This window comes from Chanodichthys erythropterus, chromosome 17 (genome assembly GCF_024489055.1).
Source record: "Chanodichthys erythropterus isolate Z2021 chromosome 17, ASM2448905v1, whole genome shotgun sequence".
In the NCBI taxonomy this organism is placed as follows: Eukaryota; Metazoa; Chordata; class Actinopteri; order Cypriniformes; family Xenocyprididae; genus Chanodichthys; species Chanodichthys erythropterus.
In genome coordinates this window covers 1,474,071-1,496,532 of record NC_090237.1, presented here as the reverse complement: position 1 = coordinate 1,496,532, position 22,462 = coordinate 1,474,071, and the positions used below count along the sequence as shown (strand labels likewise).

The 22,462-nt window shown below is 34.2% G+C and overlaps 2 protein-coding genes across 10 annotated transcripts in view; one reads left to right on the top strand and one right to left on the bottom strand.

The window, feature by feature from the left end:
* Positions 1-360: 360 nt before the first annotated feature.
* Positions 361-12,724, top strand: LOC137005415 (uncharacterized). 6 transcript variants are annotated; one of them, XM_067366306.1, is made up of 20 exons: positions 361-667; positions 3,400-3,476; positions 3,568-3,675; positions 4,010-4,078; positions 5,044-5,113; positions 6,636-6,700; positions 7,106-7,225; positions 7,298-7,399; positions 7,703-7,789; positions 8,237-8,275; positions 8,393-8,462; positions 9,576-9,694; positions 9,893-9,961; positions 10,229-10,315; positions 10,469-10,576; positions 10,996-11,106; positions 11,498-11,562; positions 11,847-11,859; positions 11,935-12,039; positions 12,438-12,724. In XM_067366306.1, the coding sequence occupies exons 1-20, from the start codon at positions 544-546 to the stop codon at positions 12,708-12,710; spliced, it is 1,881 nt and encodes a 626-aa protein (XP_067222407.1). In that variant the 5' UTR covers positions 361-543; the 3' UTR covers positions 12,711-12,724. The 6 variants fall into 6 exon arrangements, with proteins under 6 accessions (XP_067222407.1, XP_067222404.1, XP_067222406.1 ...); XM_067366303.1 differs by having other exon boundaries at positions 362-667; positions 9,896-9,961; positions 11,498-11,587; positions 11,758-11,859; XM_067366302.1 differs by having other exon boundaries at positions 363-667; positions 11,498-11,587; positions 11,758-11,859.
* The window catches only part of LOC137005409 (NLR family CARD domain-containing protein 3-like), a 28,668-nt gene continuing 18,768 nt past the window's right edge, over positions 12,563-22,462 (bottom strand). For 3 of the 4 annotated variants that reach the window (XM_067366287.1, XM_067366289.1, XM_067366290.1), the window contains 4 exons: positions 19,057-19,230; positions 18,125-18,298; positions 17,064-17,751; positions 14,965-15,103 (listed from right to left, as the gene is read on the bottom strand). In XM_067366287.1, coding sequence (XP_067222388.1) covers positions 17,736-17,751; positions 18,125-18,298; positions 19,057-19,230 — 364 coding nt within the window. In that variant the 3' untranslated portion in view covers positions 14,965-15,103; positions 17,064-17,735. Of the gene's footprint in view, positions 12,681-14,964; positions 15,104-17,063; positions 17,752-18,124; positions 18,299-19,056; positions 19,231-22,462 lie in introns of those variants that run through there. The other variant, XM_067366288.1, reaches the window with a different exon arrangement.

The window sequence follows — 22,462 nt, the reverse complement described above, 5'->3', positions numbered from 1 at the left end:
TTTAGCACCAACATCAACTTCTGTTTTGTTGCATAATACGGTGTTTGGACATGCAATTAAAAAAGAATTGCATTATTTCAACGCCATCTCAGGATTTTCTGAATGATATAAGCATTATACAGGTGTGATTGCACGTACAACACCTTACGATCACTGTCTACGTCTGTTTCCACATAGAGACTGACACGGAGAAAACAAGAACACACCCTCTCAGTGTTTACAAAGGGCGTGAGATCTGCTGATCTGCTGTTACAGATAAGATTAAGCGCTACTGACAGGATTTATTTAGTGCATTAAAACTAAATGACAAACGACTCCAAGAAAACGACGTGCCTGTTGCGAGTTTGCGAATTTATGTAAAGGCTTAGTTCATGAATATTTAACAGATGTTACTATAGTTTCCTTGCACTTCCTTCCTGGCTCGTAGCTTTATTAATATTCATAAAACTCTGTTTGGTTATTCAACTGTTGAGTTGTGTCCAATCAGAAAGACTTCAAAGGCTCTGGACCTACTTTGCGAACGTCATTTTTTAATAAATATTCATGAGTAGGAATAGCGAAAGACAAGGTTATGCCCCTCCTTCAGGTACAAAAACACCTGTCAGCAGTCAGCTGAGGACAGATTCAGATTCACCCGACGAGCAAATGGACTCCGGGAAACTTTCAGGTAATTCAACCGTGGAAAAATCAAGGCAAATGAACGACAAAGAGATCCTGTAATAGTGAACAAAGTATAATGCTTCTTCTCGGCATATCTTTGTAGACAAACGTGTTTTTATGTAGTCTATATACAATAGATTGATGAAATGATTCTGATTGGATTGTTTATTCAACTTAATTGATCTACATTATGTTTTAGCCACTATTAGGCTAATTAAAAGGTGCTATACAAGAAAATGAACTTAAATCAGTAGAAAAGTGCAAAAGGTAGTGGTCAGTTTCTGCCAAGAAAAGGTTTGTGAACCTTTAACCCTAAAACAAACAAAGTAATGCAATACCTAATTCAAAATAAACACCTGTAAAAATCAATAAGACTACATTAAAATTCTTGATATTAACACAGTATATTGTGCCATATTTTAGAAAAATTTCTTTGAGTGTATAATACTAATGTTACCAGTAATGTATATTGGGAGACTTTAGCTTAAATAAACTTGAGATTTCATAAAAGAACAGAATAGCAGAACTGAGCACAATATATGCTGTCATACAGTTATTATATAGGAATTATATGGTATTTATAATGTATCTTATGAATATATATTTTTTTGCATATAATTGCAAATATTGTAAATGTTAAAGGGGTTATATGTAAGAATTGTAAAGTATAATCGCTTTTTTATTGCCAATTTGTGATGAGCTTGTAACGAAATTTAAAAAAAAAAAAAAAACGAGATCTTCCCCGACTTCCTAAAGCCTGTAGACTGATTTTTATGTGAAGGACTCGGGACATCCTAAATTTGATCTTACGATCCTCTCAGATGTGCGTACATGTGATTACACACAGAAAACGAGTGTACGCCTCTCTTTTAGATGTGAAATCTATAAATTGCTAATGATCTTGAACTTGCAGCTGAATGGTTTCAGTTATCCACGTTGTAAACGACACCTAATTAATGTCTTTTATATATAAAAGACCTCCAATCATCGTCCAAATCCTTTAATTTAGACCCTGACGTGGCACTAAGCACTTCTCCATGTCAAAGACCGTTTTTATAAATATGAGCATTGGCGTGGATTTCAGCACACGGACACTCTCGGATCAAATCTGCGCGTACGCACACTTTATAAATGACGCCCCTACAGTCTCTAATAATAATGGTGCAATTTTAATGACCTCATCTGTCGACATGATGCCTGTGAATCACAGAGCTGCTGTAAAAGTATCCACATCGCTATGATCAGATGCTTTCTGAACTGCTGTTTTCTCACCGCTGTCATTTTTGTTGTGCTTATTTTCTTACTGAGAGGAAAGCGCAAAACACATATTTACGTATTCACCTAACCGTCGCTGTCAGCAGTGTGAATGGCGTTGGGATGTTTCTTAGCAGTATATCACTGCAAATGTATTTCCAACTTATTTTTACTTCTAAAAAAAAAAAAAAGGGGGAAAAAGAACTTCGGGCATTTAATCACGTTCAGATTCTTGTGTGTTACATGTAAGCGAGCACAAGCTCGCTTTCTGGTTGCAATACACTTAAAGGCCACCGGTGTTACTAATAACAAGGTTTTCTGAATTTTACATATAGCCCCTTTAAATACTGTTCAATCCATATTTATAAGGATTTATAATGCGCTGACTGAATATCCTTCAAACACAGAGTGATTTCGTTTTGCTCGTCTTAATTGTGACAATTATAATTGACTTACTGTTTAAAACTTGATCCAGCCATTGCACAACACTAAAGGTGGCTATAGGCTGTACACTGTAAAAAAATCCCAGTAAAATTTACGGTAAAAAAACGGCAGCTGTGGTTGCCAGAACTTTACCGTAAAAAATACAGTAGCAACGTAAAAAAAAAGTTAAATTTACTGTAAATTACGCATTTCATTAACTGATATAATGTTAATTTACCAACATAATGAAGTACTAATATCTGTTTTGTACCTTTATAATACACTGACAGTCACCAAACACAGTGGTGATGAGAGTCACATGATGAATCAAAGTTCATCACAAGCAGCTTTTCCACAAGCTGAGGAGGACAACACTAACATATAGAAGGTTCACACATTCACACACTAAACACCATCATGGTAACATGCATGAAATTTTAAAAATGCAATAAACATTAATTTAACAACATTAGATGTAACATAAAACCCTAATGTACATAACTGATTAGAAAAAAATGAGAAAAACTAAGAAGAAACAGAGTTATTTCAATGAAAATATATCAAATGTGAAGTGTCACGCAGGGAATTGTGGGAATGTCAATTCACGGTTTTTCACTGTAAATTTTACAATGAATTGTTATTTTTCACTTCCAAAAACTGTGAATTTAACAGTATTTTACCGTAAAATTACATTAAATGAACCGTTAGATCTATTACAGTTATTCACTCTATATAGTACGGTGAAACTTTCTGTAAACCAATTGACAGTTTTTCACTGCAGCATTTTTCCAGTCTTTTACTGTTAAAATCACGGTCATTTTCATGAATAATATATGCAGATTTGAATATTACTCTCATTTATCTGTTTGATAAAGCATTGTTGAAGCACCCTTCCATTGTGCTTCATGGTTATTGTATAATGTTGAAGCACTTACTTTGTGGTATTTTTCTACAATTTTATTTTTTGTGTGTTTTATTGTGTTTTCTGTGTTATTGTAAAGCACATTTGGACAATGTAGGTTGAATATAATTGTGCTATAGAAATAAACTGCATGTGTGCAGCTGCAGAGTCTGAGTGCAGGAATGAACTGGAGGAAGGAGCCGGGGATTGGAAAGTTCCAGGTGTGAAGGATGGAAAGGTAGGAAAGTTTAGTCAGGCTCACTTAAATGGTGCACAATAGAAGGATATTATTTGATTCACACTTCTTCTTTGTTTCTTTACCTCTCCAGAAGGACCCCTGGTCACGTGACAGCTCCACATCTTCCTCCGACAGTGAGGATGATGATAAAGACAAGAAGAAGATGAAGAAGAAGAAGCTGAAGAAGAAAAGATGCAAGGTACTTTGACTGCAAAACATAGTATCATCCCACTCACCTGCCTAATTAGAGCTTAATGAGCTTATCTTTATTTATTTTATAATCAGAGGACGAGATGCAGAGATGTTGACAAATTGCTTTTGTCGCTTCGGATAAAAGCGTCTGTTAAATGCGAACATATAAATGACATTTGGCATGTGATTTTCGACATTTGAAGATAATACTTCACTTTGTGTGTAATTAGGGGAAAATTGCAGCACACACCCACATAAAAATATTAATGACACATTCTTGAGCAGGTCCTTACATGTTTGTTTCCGTGTTATGCAATAACTCTGTCAACTGCCTCACACAGAAGTGCAACTCATCTTTCTCATCATCATCATCATCTTCATCCTCCTCCTCAGATAGTGACAGTAGCGAGGTGAGCAGATTAATACTCTTAATTGGTTGCATATTTAATGATCACCCACCCAACCGTTGCAGTGTGGCAACAAGTGCACTCAACAAACAAAAGAGTGTTTCAAAATGTCTTCACTGTCCTGTGATTTACTATAGTAAGTGCAGATCTAGAGCTTAAAATGCCTGGGCAATCTGTATTTCTCACACGTATGAGGAGATGAAAGTGTGTTTTAGTGTAGAGATTTGTACTCTCTGATGTTAAACAGAACCAGAATGCACCTGTGCTCTATAATGCTGCCAATCAGGCCGACAGAGTTCACCAAATCAGCTTTTAGCATTCATAAACACTCCATCTCCTGCAGTTATATGGGGAAGTTCAGCTGTTTTTAACATGAAGCATTAAAGCAAAAAGAGGAACAGAGTGATTAATCAGTTTCTACAGTGATTTGCATTCTTTTGATGATTATTTAAATTTAAAAAAAGTAGTTGAACCAATAAAAGGGGGAAAATATTGTCTTTTCTCTTTATGATGTTTTTTTTTTCTTTATCGTTCCAAACCCATTTTGTTCCTCCATGTAAGACAAATTGATTTTTATTTTTGTGGATAGCAATTAATTTTATTTTACATTTTATAGTTTTGCAGTATATTTATTCTATTTTTATTTCATTCATTCATTTATTTATTTATTTATTTATTTTTGGAGCCAGTAGTCATTGTATACTTTTGCATACACACGTTTTTTGTACTTTTCAAGGTTTATTTACCACTGTTTTCCTGCAGAGAAAGGGAAGTTGACTGAGTCACGGTGTGATAAACCACAGTCACGGCTCGGTTGTGTAAAACAGGATTTGTTGAGTGTGTCTCATGGCTGCTGTCCTAATTATAAAATATATGTGTTTACCACAAAACAACAACATTTACATCTTCTTCATGACTTATCTGGGTCACGCTCCCAAATTGACTCACTCACACGCTCTCCTCAACAGGATGAAAAGAAGAAAAATAAGAAAATGAAAATCAGCGAGACGGCAGAGCCGGTGATTCTAGAAGAAGCAGGTACGACAGATTACAGGGCAGGTGTGTGTGTGTGTGTGTGTGTGTGTGTGTGTGTGTGTGTGTGTGTGTGTGTGTGTGTGTGTGTAGTCCTCATAAACCCTATGTTATGTGGACAAAATGTCACCACAAAGATGGCAAATATCCTAACAAGCAAAATGTCACATTTGGTGTTAAATCTGGAAAATTATAGTGCAGTAAAAAGTCAAATAGCTACATTACATCCAAATTGCCTCAACTTTTGGTTGAAACTTGCATATAACAGGTTTTTTGCAGACTTTGCTGCCTTACAGGGCTTGACATAAATTTTTCTGCTTAGCAGTCACTGTAGTTAGTGTAGTAGTCACTGGCCACAATTCGATACCATGGGGGAAAACTACCATATGGATATTTTTAATATTATCTCATTATTTGGCAGCAGGTTTATTAGGCTGCTGTCACTTTAAGTCCTGACGCACTGATCCATTATACTGTTACACATGCGTTTTCTTTCTCAACTGTTTATGTTCACTACAAACATAACTGACTGTGTTTACGTGAATACTCGCCAAGACTGGCATTTTGACATTATTTTGTGTGTATTTGATTGTTTAAGTGCAATAAGCAGTGAAAAACAACTCAATTTGCTTCCTCGATTTGGAAGCATTTCAGATATTTCAGTATTGATATGTATGACAACATTTGAAAATGTATTTATTATTCTCAACAATATCCCTTTTTAAAAGTGGGGATTTATCACTTACTAGCCCGAAGAACAAATATAGATATAGCCTGTGCATAGAGATTGATTTAAGACTCAGAACAGAAACACACCCTGTGTGAGTTCTTGTTTTTAATGTTAGTCATATATGAGCAAGAATGCAAGTTTTCCAGAATATCCACATGTTTGCAAATGTGACATTGATTTACAACAGTTCAACAAACACAATATTGTCAACGCAAAACTGTTGTGCATCTCCAAGCAACACTTGGCATGGTTTCGTTTGTGAAATTAATCTACGGCTTTGAATGAATCGTGAGAGTCAATGATTCAATGACTCATTCATAAATATAGCCACTTGCTTCCCTACTGAATTAGTGAATGATTTGTTTATTAAGATAGTGACTTGCCGCCACCTACTGGTGGTTTTAGTTTAATATTTAAAGGTACCACTACCATCATTTCATATTTCTCAAATTAACATTTTTTTATTTAAAACATTATCTCATAACATTATTTTTGCCATTGTAACTGCTTTCATGCCATCTAAACTGCAGTGCAAAAATGGCTTTTGTTGTACTGATTTCATTTGAGAGAAATGATTGATATAGTTTAATTTATTGCTTTGTTTATTATATTAATAAGTAAATTAATGAAATTAATAATGTTAAATGCCTCAGGGAAAACTCTACTGTAAAAGTTTGTGAACCACTGGGTTAGGGGATTGAATATGAAGTTTGTACAGTATAAAAATCATTATGTCTATGGAAAGTCCCCATAAAACATGGAAACTCAAGTTAGTCTGTGATGTTTGGTCTCTGTCAGGTCTGGAGCGACACGCTGAATTAACTCTTGCTGGAGACGAGGAGAAGAAAAAGACGAAAGACAAAGTAATTACTCCTGTTTGCAGTGTTATTTTAGTTTCATTACTATTTTGAATTAGCTTTTATTTTATATTTTTAGTTTTTATGTTAATTTTAGTTAAGCTATTTAGGTTTAATCTATTTTTATTTCAGTTTTAGTTTTTATTTATTTACAGTTAGTAATTATATTGCTTCAACTTAAAATTATTTCAGGCAGCATTTATAATTTCTGTTTAGTTTAAGTTGTTCAACTAATATTTATATTTTATTTTATTTCAGCTTCATTTCAATGAACAGAAATGTTTAATAGTTTAGTTAACAATAATAACCCTGCTTTTAATTTTTTATTGGCTTTACTTTTTAATTTGAAAGATAATATCGTAACATTTTGTTGACTGCCTCTCTTTTTAGTGCATGATTAATTTCACTTAGTTTCCCCAGGATTCAACTGACAGTGAGAATGAAAAAAAGAAGAAGAAGAAGAAAAAGAAGAACAAGAAGAAGAAAAAAATGAAGAAGAAGAAGAAGAGGAAGAGGAAGAAGAAGAGAAAGGTATGAAGTTCAGGGGGATTTATTATTTCAACAGCATCTGTCTGTAATCTGTAATCTGTCTCTGTTTCTCAGCATTCCAGCTCATCTTCCTCCTCTGAAAGCGCATCTTCCTCATCAGACAGTGAGGATGATCACAAGAAGAAGAAGAAAAAGAAGACTAAAAAGAAGATGAAGGTACAGCAAGAAGCATTTTTGTGTTTTGTTAAGAGGACGAGAAGCACAGCGCTGCATCACACTGCGCCACATCTTTACTGTTTGAGTGTTTGTTGCTCTAAATCATATGTAAGTTTTGCCTGCGTTATAACAGTCATTGATTGCCTTCATAGTTAATATATATGTAACAGAGGCCAGCTAGTAAGAGTAAACTTCACTGTACCTGTGAGTTGTCGTAGACACAGCACTGCGCTTCTCGTCCGGTGTGCGACCCACTTAATGTTTAATGCAAGTTAGACATCCTCTTCTTCCTGTGTCTGTTAGGATTCAAGCAGTTCTTCCTCTGATAGCTCCAGTGAAGATGAGGAGAAGAAGAAGAAGAAGAAGGACAAAAAGAAGAAAAAGAAGAAGGTACAATGCAGCAAGAAGACTCAAAAAGTTCTAAAAATCATCAAATTTTATTTAAATGCAGGCAGAAAAGTCAACATGATCCAAAACATTCATTTAGGAAATTAAACGGGACCCATTTGAGTTTCATGTTCAAGATGTTCATCTGTGAGTGTATCTCAAATATTCTTACAAAACATAAGAATGACTAAGAAAAGGGAAAGGCTCAAAAAAATGAGTCATGAGTCACAGCAGTCATTATACATGAATCAAAGTGTGATACTGTCCGACACTAACGACTGCTGCTTTAATTGCCGTACGGCGGATCTGTCAATAATCGACACAATATGTCTGACTCATTTCTCTGTGACTCTTTAGAGTGCTTTAAAAAGTAGTTTCAAAGTAAGTTCAAAGTGTTAAAATCAAAGTGAACAGAATCGAGCTCATTATAATATAATGTTGTTTATGCAGGACTCTGAGGGCGGCTCAGATGGAGAGAAGGACAAGAAGGTGAGAACATTAGTCACACAAACACCTGAGAAACTGGAGAATTCAGTCTCCATTTAATCTCATTGCCATCTAGGATGACATCGAGTCGATGTGGGTTTAATTCTCTGTCTGTCGCAGGTGCTTGAGCTGAAACAGGAAGGTGGAAAGCTGACAGACGACTGTGTGACTGTCTCTTCATCTTCATCTGGTGAGCTGCTTTTATTTATTTAGATTTTAGTGTAGTTTAATCCTGTTCAGACGTTTTAACTCTCGAGATGTGTCCAGCATGTCCCAATGAATATTGGAGGAGAAAGCGGGATTCAAAACCTTTTTCCCATAGTCAAGGATTTATAATTATTATTATTATTTTTTTATGGGTGGGAAAAGCCATAAAAATGCATAATACAATCAAATTATTATATTATTAAAAAAATCATTAATAATAGAATATATATCTATGTTGATCTAAACATGTGAGTAAAGGTTTAGCTGACTAAAACCAAAACCCATAAAAAAACTTGAAATAAAATATTATGGAATAATAATAATTACTTTTGACAAAATAAAAAAGTAATAAACATAAAAAATAATCTAAAAAAATACACATTAAAAACTGCTAACCAATAAAAATGACAAAAACATGGAAATGTGAAAATGGAAATGTGTTGATCTAAATGTATGAAAAAATTAAAACTAAAATCTAAAAATAAATAAATAAATAAATTCATTACTTGAAATAAAAGGTTTTTTTGTTTTGTTTTGTTTTGTTTTTTGTTCAGGTAGTTACCAAAAAGCTTTTCTTATTTTCATTTAGTTCAACTTTAGTTAAAAAAAAAAAAAAAACATTATTTTTATTTTTATATATATATATATATATATATATATATATATATATATATATATATATATATATATATAATAAAATGGCAAAAATACACAAAATAACTAAAACTGTATTTAATGTAAAAATAAAAATGGAAATGTGATCTAAACATGTGAGCAAAGGATATTATAGTTAACTAAAATCAATAAAAAATATTTGCGTTACTTAAAATTATATATATATATATATATATATATATATATATATATATATATATATATATATATATATATATATATATATATATAATAAAAATGACAAGAACATCAAAATTACTAAAAAAGATGAACTAAAATGAAAATGGAAAATACAAGAATAAAATTGAATTAAAAATATAGTATTTCAATGATATTAAAATAACGCTGCGTGTGAGGATTGTTTCAAAACTCCCACAGTGGTCACATGACTAATGCAAAAGCAACTTCCTGTCCTCTGCAGCACTTCCTGCTGAGTCTGCGGACTTGACCTCTGCCAGGGATGATGGTCATATGTCTGATGATGAGGGAGTGGATGACAAACAGAAAGACAAAAAGAAGAAAGTAAAGAAAAAGAAGAAGGTTTGTGTGTCATGAACCCAGATACACGTCTGACTCCTCAATATGAAATATGAATGAATGAAAGTTTTGCTTCATTAGTTTCTCAGTCACTGCCAGTGTAGTCTCCTGCTCATAATGTATCAGCCTAATTAGTCAGAAATTTGCTAATCATAATTTTAATGCACTAAACTCATTACAAATGACATCTCTGTCTCTCAGAAGGAATGTAGTTTGGACAGTGAGGATGAGGAGAAGAAGAAGAAAAAACACAAGGAAAAGAATGATAAAGTAAGATTTAAAGGGTTAAAATAATGTCATTAATTACTCACCCTCATGTCATTCTACAGCCGTAAAACCTTTGTTAATCTTCAGATTACAAATTAAGATATTTTGATATTAAGATATAGTGGTTCAACTTTAATATTATAAAGTGAAAATTATTATTTTTGTGTGCCAACCAAAAATATTACATTTTGGTGAAAGATTCCAATGATTCGTGACTCTGAGGGTATTATTGCTTTAATAAACCATGTTGGCATGCTGTTTTCCCAACAGGATTCCAGCTCCTCTTCATCATCCGACAGTGACGATGACATGAAGAAGAAGAAGAAGAAGAAGAAGAAGAAGAAAAAAAAAAAGAAAGTAAGGACAGAAATGAGCTATGTGACTTTGAACTTAAATGAATGTGTTCATTGGATTCGTTCTCGATTCTAAGGTCTAGATCAATCTGCCACAATTCAGACGTCATTTGCTTAGAAAATGAATGTAAATGCAGATTAACCTCTCAATGCTCAGGTTTCATCATCGTCATCATCAGACAGCTCTTCTTCATCCTCTGACAGTGAAGATGACAAAAAGAAGAAGAAGAAGAAGAAGAAGAAGAAAAAGAAGAAGAAAGTGAAGGTAGAATTCATTTTCGATATGCAGTTTACTGCAGTTTCACTCATGCATGTGAAAAGAGTTATGGAGCCGCACATGATACATGTATGTGGTCATGATTTACTAATTTGTTCCCCTAAATCATGCATATGATATAATAATTTGTTCTCTCTTTTTGATTTTAAATAAAAAAGGAAATGAATTATTATATCATGGTTACGATTTAGTAAAATGAGAAAACAAATTATTATATCTTGGCCATGATATACAGGTTTTTTTACGCATGTCATGTGCGGGGCTCCGTGGAAAGTAAAAGTATCAAATCCAATTATTTATTCAATATGAGTTTATTTATTTTGTTTTTTGTTTTTTCTTAAATGTTTTCTAGCGTTTCATAGAAGTACTCTGAAGTAAAATACAAGCCTTTTCTTTAATTCTATAAGGATTCATCTTCATCTTCGAGTAGCTCTTCATCATCATCTGACAGTGAGGATGACAAAAAGAAGAAAAAGAAGAAGAAGAAAAGGAAAAAGAATAAGAAAAAGAAAGTAAAGGTCAGGTTCATTAATGTAGTTTTGTTGCACAGATGCAAATGAAAATAAAATCAATTTTGTCGAATGAACGAATTATATCGTGCGTAAGATTTAGTAAAAAGAGGGAACTAATTATTATATTGTGTGCACATTTTTTTGTAAAACTAGGGGAAAAAATATATTGTGCACATGATTTAGTAAATGAAGGAACTAATTATTATATCTTGGCCACGATGTACATATTTTTACTGCATGTCATGTATGTGGCTCCGTAAAAGAGTACAAATTATTAAATCAATATCAGTTTATTAATTATTATTATATAATTATTGGTTTTCCTTGATTCTTTTCTACTGCTGTTTCATAGAAGTACTCTGAAGTAAAATACAAGCCTTTTATTTTATTATTTAAGGATTCATCTTCATCATCATCATCTGACAGTGAGGATGACAAAAAGAAGAAAAAGAAGAAGAAGAAGAAGAAAAAGAAGAAGAAAGTGAAGGTCAGATTTATTGATGTAATTTTGCTACACAGATGCATGTGAAAATAAAGTAAAGTATCATTTATTTAGTCGAAGGAACAAATTATATCATGCGCATGATTTAGTAAATAGGAAATGAATTATTATATTGTGGCCATGATATACATGCTATTTTTTCCTGTTTGTTTAAGGATTCATCTTCGAGTAGCTCTTCATCGTCATCTGACAGTGAGGATGACAAAAAGAAGAAAAAGAAGAAGAAGAAGAAGAAGAAGAAGAAAAAGAAAGTGAAGGTCAGATTTATTTCTATAGATTTACTGCAGATGCATATGAAAACACTCACTAAATATCGTTCTTGTTTCATAAAGGAATCATCTTCATCATCAAGTAGCTCCTCATCCTCATCTTCCAACAGTGATGATGATAAGAAGAAGAAGAAGAAAAAGAAGAAACATAAGAATGGGAAGAATAAGGTATGTGAAGTAAAATCTCACTTTATTAAATATTCACAGAGTACATGAGAAATATGTGAACCTAAAACGTGTCTGAATGACCTCAGGAGCTGCTCTTAATGTTTTCATAAGTAATTCAGAGATCATTTATAATGATTTTACTAACAATGAAATCTCGAACTACTTACAAACTCTGGTAACACTTCACAATAAGTCACATTAGTTATTGCATTAACGAACATTCACTAATAGGACCCTATTGTTTCCAATAATGTTGGTATTATTTTCTTGAAATATTGAGGAAGTTCAGTGATCTTTCCTGACGTCTGCCATGGCTTCTCACACTAATGCATGAGTTTGTTCATAAATGTGAGATGCTTTTATATTTAAACGGACCCTCTCTCATTATTCCTCTGTAGAAGAAAGCAAAAGCAGATGATAAGGATGGAGAGAACACCTCGCAGAAGACTGAAGGAGAATCCGGGGGTTTGGAGTCTCTCAGCACGACAGATTACAGTCGTGATTCTCAGGTTTCTCCATCTCCGGTTGCCTCCAGCTTGCCTTCTGATCATCTGAGCGAAGCCTCACAGAAGGGCAGCAGCGCCACCCGCAGGCCTCTGACCGCCATGGAGAGCCTGATGGGACATCCTCAGAGAAACGCACTGGAGACCAGCAGATACAACACACCATAAGTGCCCTAGAAACACTTACAGAAAAGTACCATGACAGTACCATGTTTTATTGGACTTATTCTGATGATTTATTTTTGAAGGCCAACCCGTATGTTAGCATCACTCTGGTTCCTTTGACAATTCCCAATAGGAATTTTCCATTGGCTTTTGGATTATAGCAGAAAGAAGCTCTGTGGCCAACAAAAAACTGTTTTCTGATAGACTGTATTGCCTTCAAACCCTTAAAACTTTAAGCTTTAAAACTATTTTAAACTTCTAACTACTTCAAATAATTGAAAACCTTCAAACTTCAAGCTTTTAAAACTTCTTTAAACTTCCTGGTCAGGCTTTTTCAAGCCAATGTCAAAGTTTGTCTTCATGAACTTTTTTATCTAGTTACAATTTGATGAGCTTCTTTGATGAATATTCATAAAATATATATAATTTCCAGCTTGGTTACAATTAACATTTATATCTGCAATTTTGCTATTACTTAAATTTGATATTCTTAAAAGCACTATGGTACTACCACAGTACTTTTTTGTCATGGTGTTAGGAAGATGTTAAGACATTAATGCATACGATCAGTTCAAATGTGGGCTTTGAAAATGCATGTGTGTTTAGAAGTCATTAATTATGTGTTTGTTTGTTTGTTTTTTTTATGAGATTTATAGATGCAGCACTTAAACACATATGATATTTTAACCCAACAGCTGTATCTTGCTTTCTTGCAATTTAAAGTTACAAAAAAGCAAAAAAATAAAACATGCCAACATTAATTCTGAATTAAGAGTCAAAGAACGATTTTATTGTGAACGGTACTAATAAAATATATTAAAAGCTTGTAAAAAAAACATATACAGTTCATCTAAAAATGGTGTTTCATTCTGTGCAATAATAATCTACCTGAGAGAGTTTGTGGAGCAGAAAATGAAATGAAAACCACACCTGGATACTTTACATCTCGGGCTGCTGGGAAGTTAATTGGTGTAACTTTACAATAAAGTCTCATTTGTTAACATTAATAAATGTATCAGCTAAATAATGAGCAATATGTATTAAAGCGTTAAATTTTTTTCAGCAGGTTGCAGTTGGTTTATTTTAGATTTGAGCATTTGGCAGGCACATTTATCCACATGCAATAGTTTTATAGTCTGGATATTCGTCACATTAATGACAGTGAACAGAACTCATGAGTACATGACACTGAAGGGACATTTATAGAGTTAAAGATCCATCTGTAAACTAGATAAATCACTGAACCAACAATAATTTTCAGAGACAACCTGCAAAACTGCTTTCGTGCAAAACAGCCCATAATTTGGAACATTTTAACAAAAGCATTGTAGTAAAGCACCCATGAGAAACACCCAACACACTCTAACTGATGTTTAGTGGAGGAAGTAGTTCATAAACTGGTTTCGTGTGACTTAGCTCGAAGAGGGAGGAGTCGATTGAGGTGTTTTAGCTGGATTTGCCTTCTCTTTTACACCTGCTACAGATTATGCAATTTCGGTAATCCTATAAGATCATTACAAATCACACTGTACGACATGGATCTAATAAACTTGGGTACAACATGTATGTAGACTGTACAATGATGACACTTATTGAAACATAGGCTACAATGCAAGTTACTAAAGAAGAATAAAACATCATCAGCATGCGCTTATGGTAAACAGCAAGATCACACTTGGTAATTGTGGAGTTTATGTGTGCTGAAAAAAAAAAGAAAAGAGAAAAGTGGAGAATATGGACTAGGGGAAAGAGGTGAACTTGGCATACCAATTATGCAAATGGAGCTTGAGGAAAGTAGTTTTAAGTTTTAGTGCTGCATTTTTGTTGGTTAGTCAGTAGACGTAGGTCATAGTAGCAAACACACTGTGACATGATCATGACACTGTCAGAAAATGATCGCAGGCTATCTTTGATCGCAAGACCACCTTTGAACCTCAGCTATGTAATGTAATCCAAAAAAATGTAATACATCTATTATTAAAAACATGTATAAACTCAAATTTCTATTTGTTTTTCTTTTCTTTCATTTTTTCATAATTATGAAAAATGAACCTTTCATTTGTCTTTGCCTCCTTCTACTGGTACAACTCAAACACAAACATATTCAGGCTCTATATTTTCTTTGTAACAAAACTCCAACTTTTTTGAGTTTATACTGTGTTTTTATACAAATAAAATGGTTAATCTCTGAATGAGAAACTGTAATTTGCTGCTCTGAAATAAAAGGTGTTTCTCTGCCGCCTCATCATGTCTGTCAGAGGATCATTGAAATCTAAATGAAGTCTTAATTTATAACAGTGAAGTCACTGTATCTTCAGTCTCTGATTCTGTTGACTGTGAGTCTCTGTAGTGGATCCTTATTCACCATCAGAAGATCAGACTGTCATCTGAAAGTACTAAAATAAAACACAAACAGTCACATATGAAAAGATGTGACAGATGTAATGTCTCATACTGCATAAGAAAAACTGAGCACTGACCAGATAATCTATATTAATTCATTCTCAAACATGATAATATTGCTTCTATCGGATGCTGAAATTCACTTTACAAAATCAAAAGGTCATGAAAGGTCACTTTCACACAACGGACAGCTGATCCAGAACCAGCAGAAATGATCATTACACTCCACTACAGATTTAATATTGTTAATAACAAACAACCCAAATCTCAGATTATCACACACACAGAGACAGTTAAAGGAGAAAAGCTGAAAATAACATTAATATTATTTAAACAATCAGTCACAACACTTTGTTTAATATGAGTTTAATTCTGCTCAGAGTTTAAAGTTCAGAGACCTACAGAAACTGAAGCGGAATTTAAGACTCGTTATTTGATGATCTCAGACAAAATATTCACACACACACACACACACACACACACACACACACACACACACACACACACACACACACACACACACACACAAACACACACACACAAACACACACACACAAACACACACACACACAAACACACACACAAACACACACACACACACACGGTGTTACTTACGGTGACCAGGATGGAACATGTTCGGTTCACTTAGTTTTGTCATGGCCAAGACATACAAACTCGTGGGAACGTGATAATATGTCTTGGCCATGAGATCATTTTTTTTATCTCATGGATACTCAGGGAACAATATTTTTCTTGTGGCCATGACATTTTGTTGAAGGAACAAGTTAAATGCGTAAACATCCTGTGCAACCATAGCAACCTGCAATTATCAGAAATTGATAGGCATATAACAATATTTATTTTTAAAGTAATGTAATCGTCCGGTTTTAGCCAGGTTTCTTACAAACAAAGCACATCTAGTTTATTATCTGTAATAATATAATTTACAATACATGCTTTTGAAGAAAGGGATCTAATATTCAGCAACCCAAGCTTTATAATTTGTCCATCAGTATTATATCTTTTTTTATTATTTGTTGAACATCAATTAAATTTTTCCCCTCAAATGGGTTTGAGAGCTTTTTGTATTTACTAATTCGGGGAACAGACACAGATTCTGTGTGATGATATGAAAGGGGAAGAGTCTCTATGTGTTTGGATTTATCTGATTTCTGTGATGTGAGGCAGCTAATAGATGGTCGGTTTAGCCAGTCTGTCTGCTTCCTGACCTGGGCCCCAGTTTGTCATGTTTCAGCTAAGAGACTATGTGCCATATTACTAGAGAGAAGAGCAGCACCATCCCAGGAGGGATGGATACCATTTCTTTTCAACAGGTCAGGTGTGCCCCAAAAACTTTTCCAATTGTCTATGAAACCTATATTATTCTGCGGACACCATTTAGACAGCCAGCCATTGACAGTCTGCTAAGTATCTCATCACTCCGACAAACAGCACTTTTAAATTTGCTTTGATGTAAGGCACTCTAGATCCCAGCAAACGTGACTATGGTGGCTGGTGTCTATTTTCACGTTCTGTGTAATAGAATCGCCAATAACTAGGGCACTTTCAACAGGATTCTCAGTGGGTGCGTCACTGAGTGGGGAGAACCTGTTTGATGTTCTTATTGGAACGGAAGAGTGGTGTTTTCCGCGGCTAGGTCGCCTCACCGTTACCCAAGTGCCATGCTGCGCGGGCTCTACAGCCGGAACTGAACAATGTACAGAGTTAACTAAGCTAGTCGCATCCAAAACAATATCTAAAGCCCTTGCATTCTTACTATCCTCTATGAAAGTTTGGATGTATGTCTCTAATTTTGAAATTTTCACTGTCTGCCTGACTACTAATACCCTGCATTCATGACATGTGAATCCCTCGTCGCTGACAGAGAAAGCTATACTAAACATGTGACAGGTAGTGCAAGTAACAATAACAGGGGAAGATGACATGACTCACCATGTTTGTTGACTGATCCATCTCACCACAGTTGTTTGATTGACTCATAAAAAAAGAAGCACGTGAGAGAAAAAGATGGTAAGTACGGATGAAAAGTTAGGCTAGAGAAATGCTAACGTGTTGTGATAGCGATTTAGATTGAAAGATAAAAAGCTAGCAATGTCAGATCAATGTGATAGGCAATATTAGACAACATCAGATGATAATATAAACAACAAGGAATTATAGTAAATAGAGATTCAAAACAAAGCTATACAACGCTGCAGACGCAAACCACTCAGCAGCGAGGCAGACAGGAGCAATCGATCCAATCATGTGTTATTCACTGTCTTATTCACATGTGAGCTTGATTTTTTTTTTTTTTTTCATAATAATGAAAAATTAATCTTTCATTAGTCTTTGTCTACCTCTGCTGGTACAACACAAACATATTCAGGCTCTATATTTTCACTAACGAAGACCAACCTTTTTGAAATTATACTTTGTAGTTTCACATTTAATCATTTTATTTGTATAAACACAATTTGCTGCTCTGAAATAAAAGGTGTTTCACTGCCACCTCATCAGGTCTGTCAGTCTTAATTTATAACAACGAAGTCACTGTATCTTCAGTTTCTGTTCATTCTGTTGACTGTGAGTCTTGGTAGAGATGATCCTGAGAAGATCAGACTGTCACCTAATACTAGTCCTAAAACAGAACACAGGAAAAGATGTGACAGACGTGATGTCTCATACTGCATATCTGACTAAGAAAACTGAGCACTATCTAGATAAGCTATATCAATTAATTCTCAAACATGATAATAGAGCTTCTATCTGATGCTCAAAGTCACTTTACAAAATCAGCAGAAAATATCATTTTCACAATTCTTTTTTCTTTATGTATTTTGTGTATTTTGAGTATTTGAATGCATATATGTTAAGTGTAATATGTGAAGCACCATGAGAGTCTAAACTAATTGCCCTAAGGGGATTAATAAAGCTTTAAACTAAACTTAACTAAAGTAATTTGAACTTTAAATGAAAATATGATGATTAAAATTGTTAAAAACTGTTGTTACCATAGCGTCTCCAGTTTAAACTGTGGATCATCCTTCAGATCAGAGAGTAGCTTCACTCCTAAGTCTCTTAGATTATTCCCATTCAGATTCAGAAGTCTCAGGTGTGAGGGGTTTGATCTCAGAGCTGAAGCCAGAGCAGCACAACCTTCATCTGTTACACCACACTTACTCAACCTGTAGAGAACAATGACACACTCTTCACTCTCTCAGATCAACAGACTTCATTATCAAAGAGAAACCAGTAACATAAACTCAAATCACCATGTTTTATGGATCTTGGTCTGTGTCACAGAACACAAAACATTATCATAACACACCTGCAGTTAAATTCAAGCAGGAAATGCTGTCATGAATAATTAAGAGAAATGTCTTCTAATGGGATAAGAACTCTCAGTCTCATGAATAATTATGATGCTGATGTGTCACCTATAGTATAGTAACTAACTATAGTATTTCACCATGACATAATCAGTGACAATGACATGATGTAGATTTTAAACCTGGAAAAAAACCTCTACATTACTTCTCCTACAATTAAAATGACTGGACTATGTCAATGCTAACTGTGCTGAGATTAAGTGTGTTTAAAATAGTGTTAAATGTTGATTGTGATTAAAAGTGTTTTTCAGTGTGACTGAACACATGAGCTGGTGATACTACAGTACTGATAATCATTTAAAGATCAATCAAATGAACTCACAGCAGCAGCAGCAGCAGAAAAAAAGAGTAAATACTTCAAACAGAAAAATATTAATTATCTTAAACTATATGAACAGGCATGATATTTATTTGATGAATAGTAATTTGATCAATTGATTAGTAATTTGTTCTTTTCCCTGCATTTTATTCCATTTTGATATTACTTTATGAATTATTGAAATTGCAAAATTCACAGTGACACCATTTCATGTGAGAGTCACATATGAACTTACACCAGTTTCTCCAGTTTACAGTGAGGATTCTCCAGTACAGCAGAGAGCAGCTTCACACCGGAGTCTCCTAGATTATTATATGACAGATTCAGTTCTCTCAGATGTGAGGGGTTTGATCTCAGAGCTGAAGCCAGAGCAGCACAACCTTCATCTGTGACACCACACTGCCTCAACCTGTAGAGAACAATGAAACACTCTTAACTCTCTCAGTAGCACATACATGTTTTAAAGATTACAAATAAGGAACCTCTGTAGTAGAAGTCTTCACAGGTCCAAAAATTCATACCCGAACCCGAAGAGACCCGTAAATGTGCTACACGGAACCGACCCGGCCCGACTATTATTTTGAAAGTTGGACCCGAACCCGTGCAGAACCGAGAAATGCCATAAATGTACTACCCGGACCCGTCTAAGCTGGACCCGGACCCGTCTGGACCCGATCAGCACACAGGTCTATTCCACAGCAAATTGCTATTAATAAGTCAATAAACAAGTTGCGAAAATAAAACGTGTTGTCTTACCTAATATTAGTAGGCTATAGCTTTCTCTCTTGTACATGACTGTGATGCGCTTGCCAAGATAGTTCATCTATTATTCCCCTCTTGCCGATTGAAATGCTTAATTCACTTATTATTCCAGCTTTAAAAGTCCACTTACTGTCACAACTTTGCAGTTTTGCATTATTTCGTTGTATCTCGAGACTCGAGTCAACTCACATAATAAAATAACTTTGACTGTTTGCCCTTTTGAACTATAATAATGATTGCTTGTTCAGTGACGTTAGCATTACTTATTTGCCATCATTTCTGTGCTTTCTGAGCTGAGTCTGACCAAAACTTTAGATATAACGGCATAATGTTATTATAAAAATAGGAGAAAGAAAGTGCGCTCGCATGAGACATGCGCGTTAGCTGGAGCAACCTGAAACATAAGCTTTAAGCGTCACAGAAAACATTTGTGTGATAGTTCATATTTTGTTAATGATTTGAAATAGGCTATGTTATTTAAATGCGAATGGGCAAGGCTACAAGCAGCTCTTGAGATTTGAAGTTTGTTTGCATTAGCCTACTGTTGCACACGATAGGAATAGTAAAACTCGATGATCACCGTTCGCTTGCAGTAACTCCGCCCACTCTGCTTCTGATGGCTGGGGCCGCTCATGTTTTTTTTCACCTTATTTCCCGGCTCATACTTTGCAAGTTACAAAACACGCACAGCGCTGACTGACTCCCAACACGGCCGGGTGATCTTCGAGTCAAATCGGCTCGGGTATACACACAATGTTAAACAGACCTGGGAACTGAAGTAAAAGATTAGGACACGACCCGGACCCGGCTGACCATTTAAAATATAGTCCTGAACCCGTACGGGTCCCGGGTCCTCGGGTCTCGGGTCTTCTTTGTAGACCTCTACTCTGTAGAACATAATGTAGCAAATATTCATCTAATCGTGTTCACACTATCAGTGTTATAGATGGAGACAGACACTGAGAAAAGATTAATTTGATTAATATAAATGTGAATTAAACAAGATTCCTCTTAAGTTATCAGAAATTAATATTCTTCCATTTGCTTTTCTTTCTGCACCTATTTTTTCATCACATTTACTGTTTATCATTAGAATTTGTTCTGTACTATTTTTTTTTTTATTTCAGTTTAGTTTTGTTGTGTGTAAATCAGGCTCGAACAAAGGTGTCGTGTGATGCAGTGGTGAGGAAATCAGAAATTCTGAAGTGAGTGGACCTTGGTGAAACAGAGCTGACTTCAATGTCTACTTTTAAAATACATAATTTTACAATACATGGGACAAAAATAATGAAAATTAAAAATATTTCACTGTGATTATTGTCAACCAACATTTTCATGAAAACAACAAAATCCATTTATGAACAAAATAAACAAGTAACAAAATTAAAAAAATATAAATCACAGGTGAAGCGTCAACGGATTCTATTTGCAGCATGTTTTGCAGCATTGAGCAGTGTAGCCAATCACAGACATGTCTGTTGATTTCTTGAACACAATGGCCAACCAGAGGTGTTTAAGTTAGAATCCACTCACCACTCAAAGTCTGAGTTTTTGTCCAAAGCTGACTTCTGCACTCTTACAAATACTCTAATTATAACAAAGTGTAGACTAGGATTGTATAAAGATATGAGATTTTCATGGCATGATAACCATGTTAGAAAATATCACGGTTTCACGGTATACAGTGTAAAACAATCAATTATTATTATCAGTTAAAATGACTGTTAAATGAATGAAAACAGGTTTTGGTTGAACAAATGCTTTATCATAAACTTTAACCCTTGTTTTATTAAAATTTCAATAATCAAAAACATGTCTAATATACTACATTTAATAACTGGTTATGGATTATATTAACTACTTATTTTATAATTTATAATTTATTAACATTTTTGTATTTTATTCCGAATTTTTCAGGATTCTGTATCGTATTATTTAATATAAATATATTATCAAAACTGTTGGTAGTTAAATGAATGCAATAAACTTTATTAGTTTAAAGTTCTGCACAACAGAGATTTACTAAATGAAAACATGGACAAAGTATATTCCTTAAATAATGTTTAAATAAATTTTAGTATTAATATTAATATTATTATTAATTAGAAAAAATGCATTCTATTGTACAGTAGTAATATATTTCTGATATGATTTCTTTCAATTTGAACTGAACTTTTATTTTGACAGGTTGTAATGAAGAGCTTTGAGTTTCAGAGTGTATTTATTTGGCAATGGTTTTTCTCAAATAAAATGATGAAATGCTCTTTAAGCATTCTCTCATAGCAGCTCTGAAGATGTTCATGTATTCATGTCCTCATATTGTGAGACAGCAGATGTTGAAAGCAACATTAACGTCATGCGTACTTGAGTATGTAATACACGAAACAACGCAGAACAAGCAAATTATATATTTACACTCTTAGCCCGGATTTTATATTTACTTAAACTATATAATTACAATATACTTAAAATATTGAAGTTTGATTGCATTACTTATAAAATATAAGTATATTCTACTAAATTGTGGATGTAATTAGAATGTGTTAATAAATTTAAGTTAAATGCACTTAAATTATTAAGTTTTTCTCTTGACCACGCCTCTTACACATTGGTTTACGGCAGGTAATGACGCCATTTTGTCGTGGTGTGTGTGAATTCAAGGAGCTGTTGATGAGAAGTTGGAACATTTGTTTTGGCAAGTTCTACAGACATTTTTTTCCAAACATTTGCCTTTTTATCGTTTATTATTTTATTAATCTGCATACTGCACAGTGCACAATTACATGTAAACCATAAAATCAGGTGCCATAATCAAGACTTTAACTTTAATGTTTGCTCCTCACAGAAAAGTTGTCAATGACGAGCCTGACTTCAGCCTG

What these genes read in the sequence shown, in the direction of transcription:
- LOC137005415 (XM_067366302.1), top strand. Translation starts at nt 544, where the DNA reads ATGAGTAGGAATAGCGAAAGACAAGGTTATGCCCCTCCTTCAGGTACA. An exon ending in AAAAGAAGAAGAAAGTGAAG is followed by an intron (nt 10,577 to 10,995) that starts GTAGAATTCATT and finishes TAATTCTATAAG; the next exon opens with GATTCATCTTCATCTTCGAG. An exon ending in ATAAGAATGGGAAGAATAAG is followed by an intron (nt 12,040 to 12,437) that starts GTATGTGAAGTA and finishes ATTCCTCTGTAG; the next exon opens with AAGAAAGCAAAAGCAGATGA.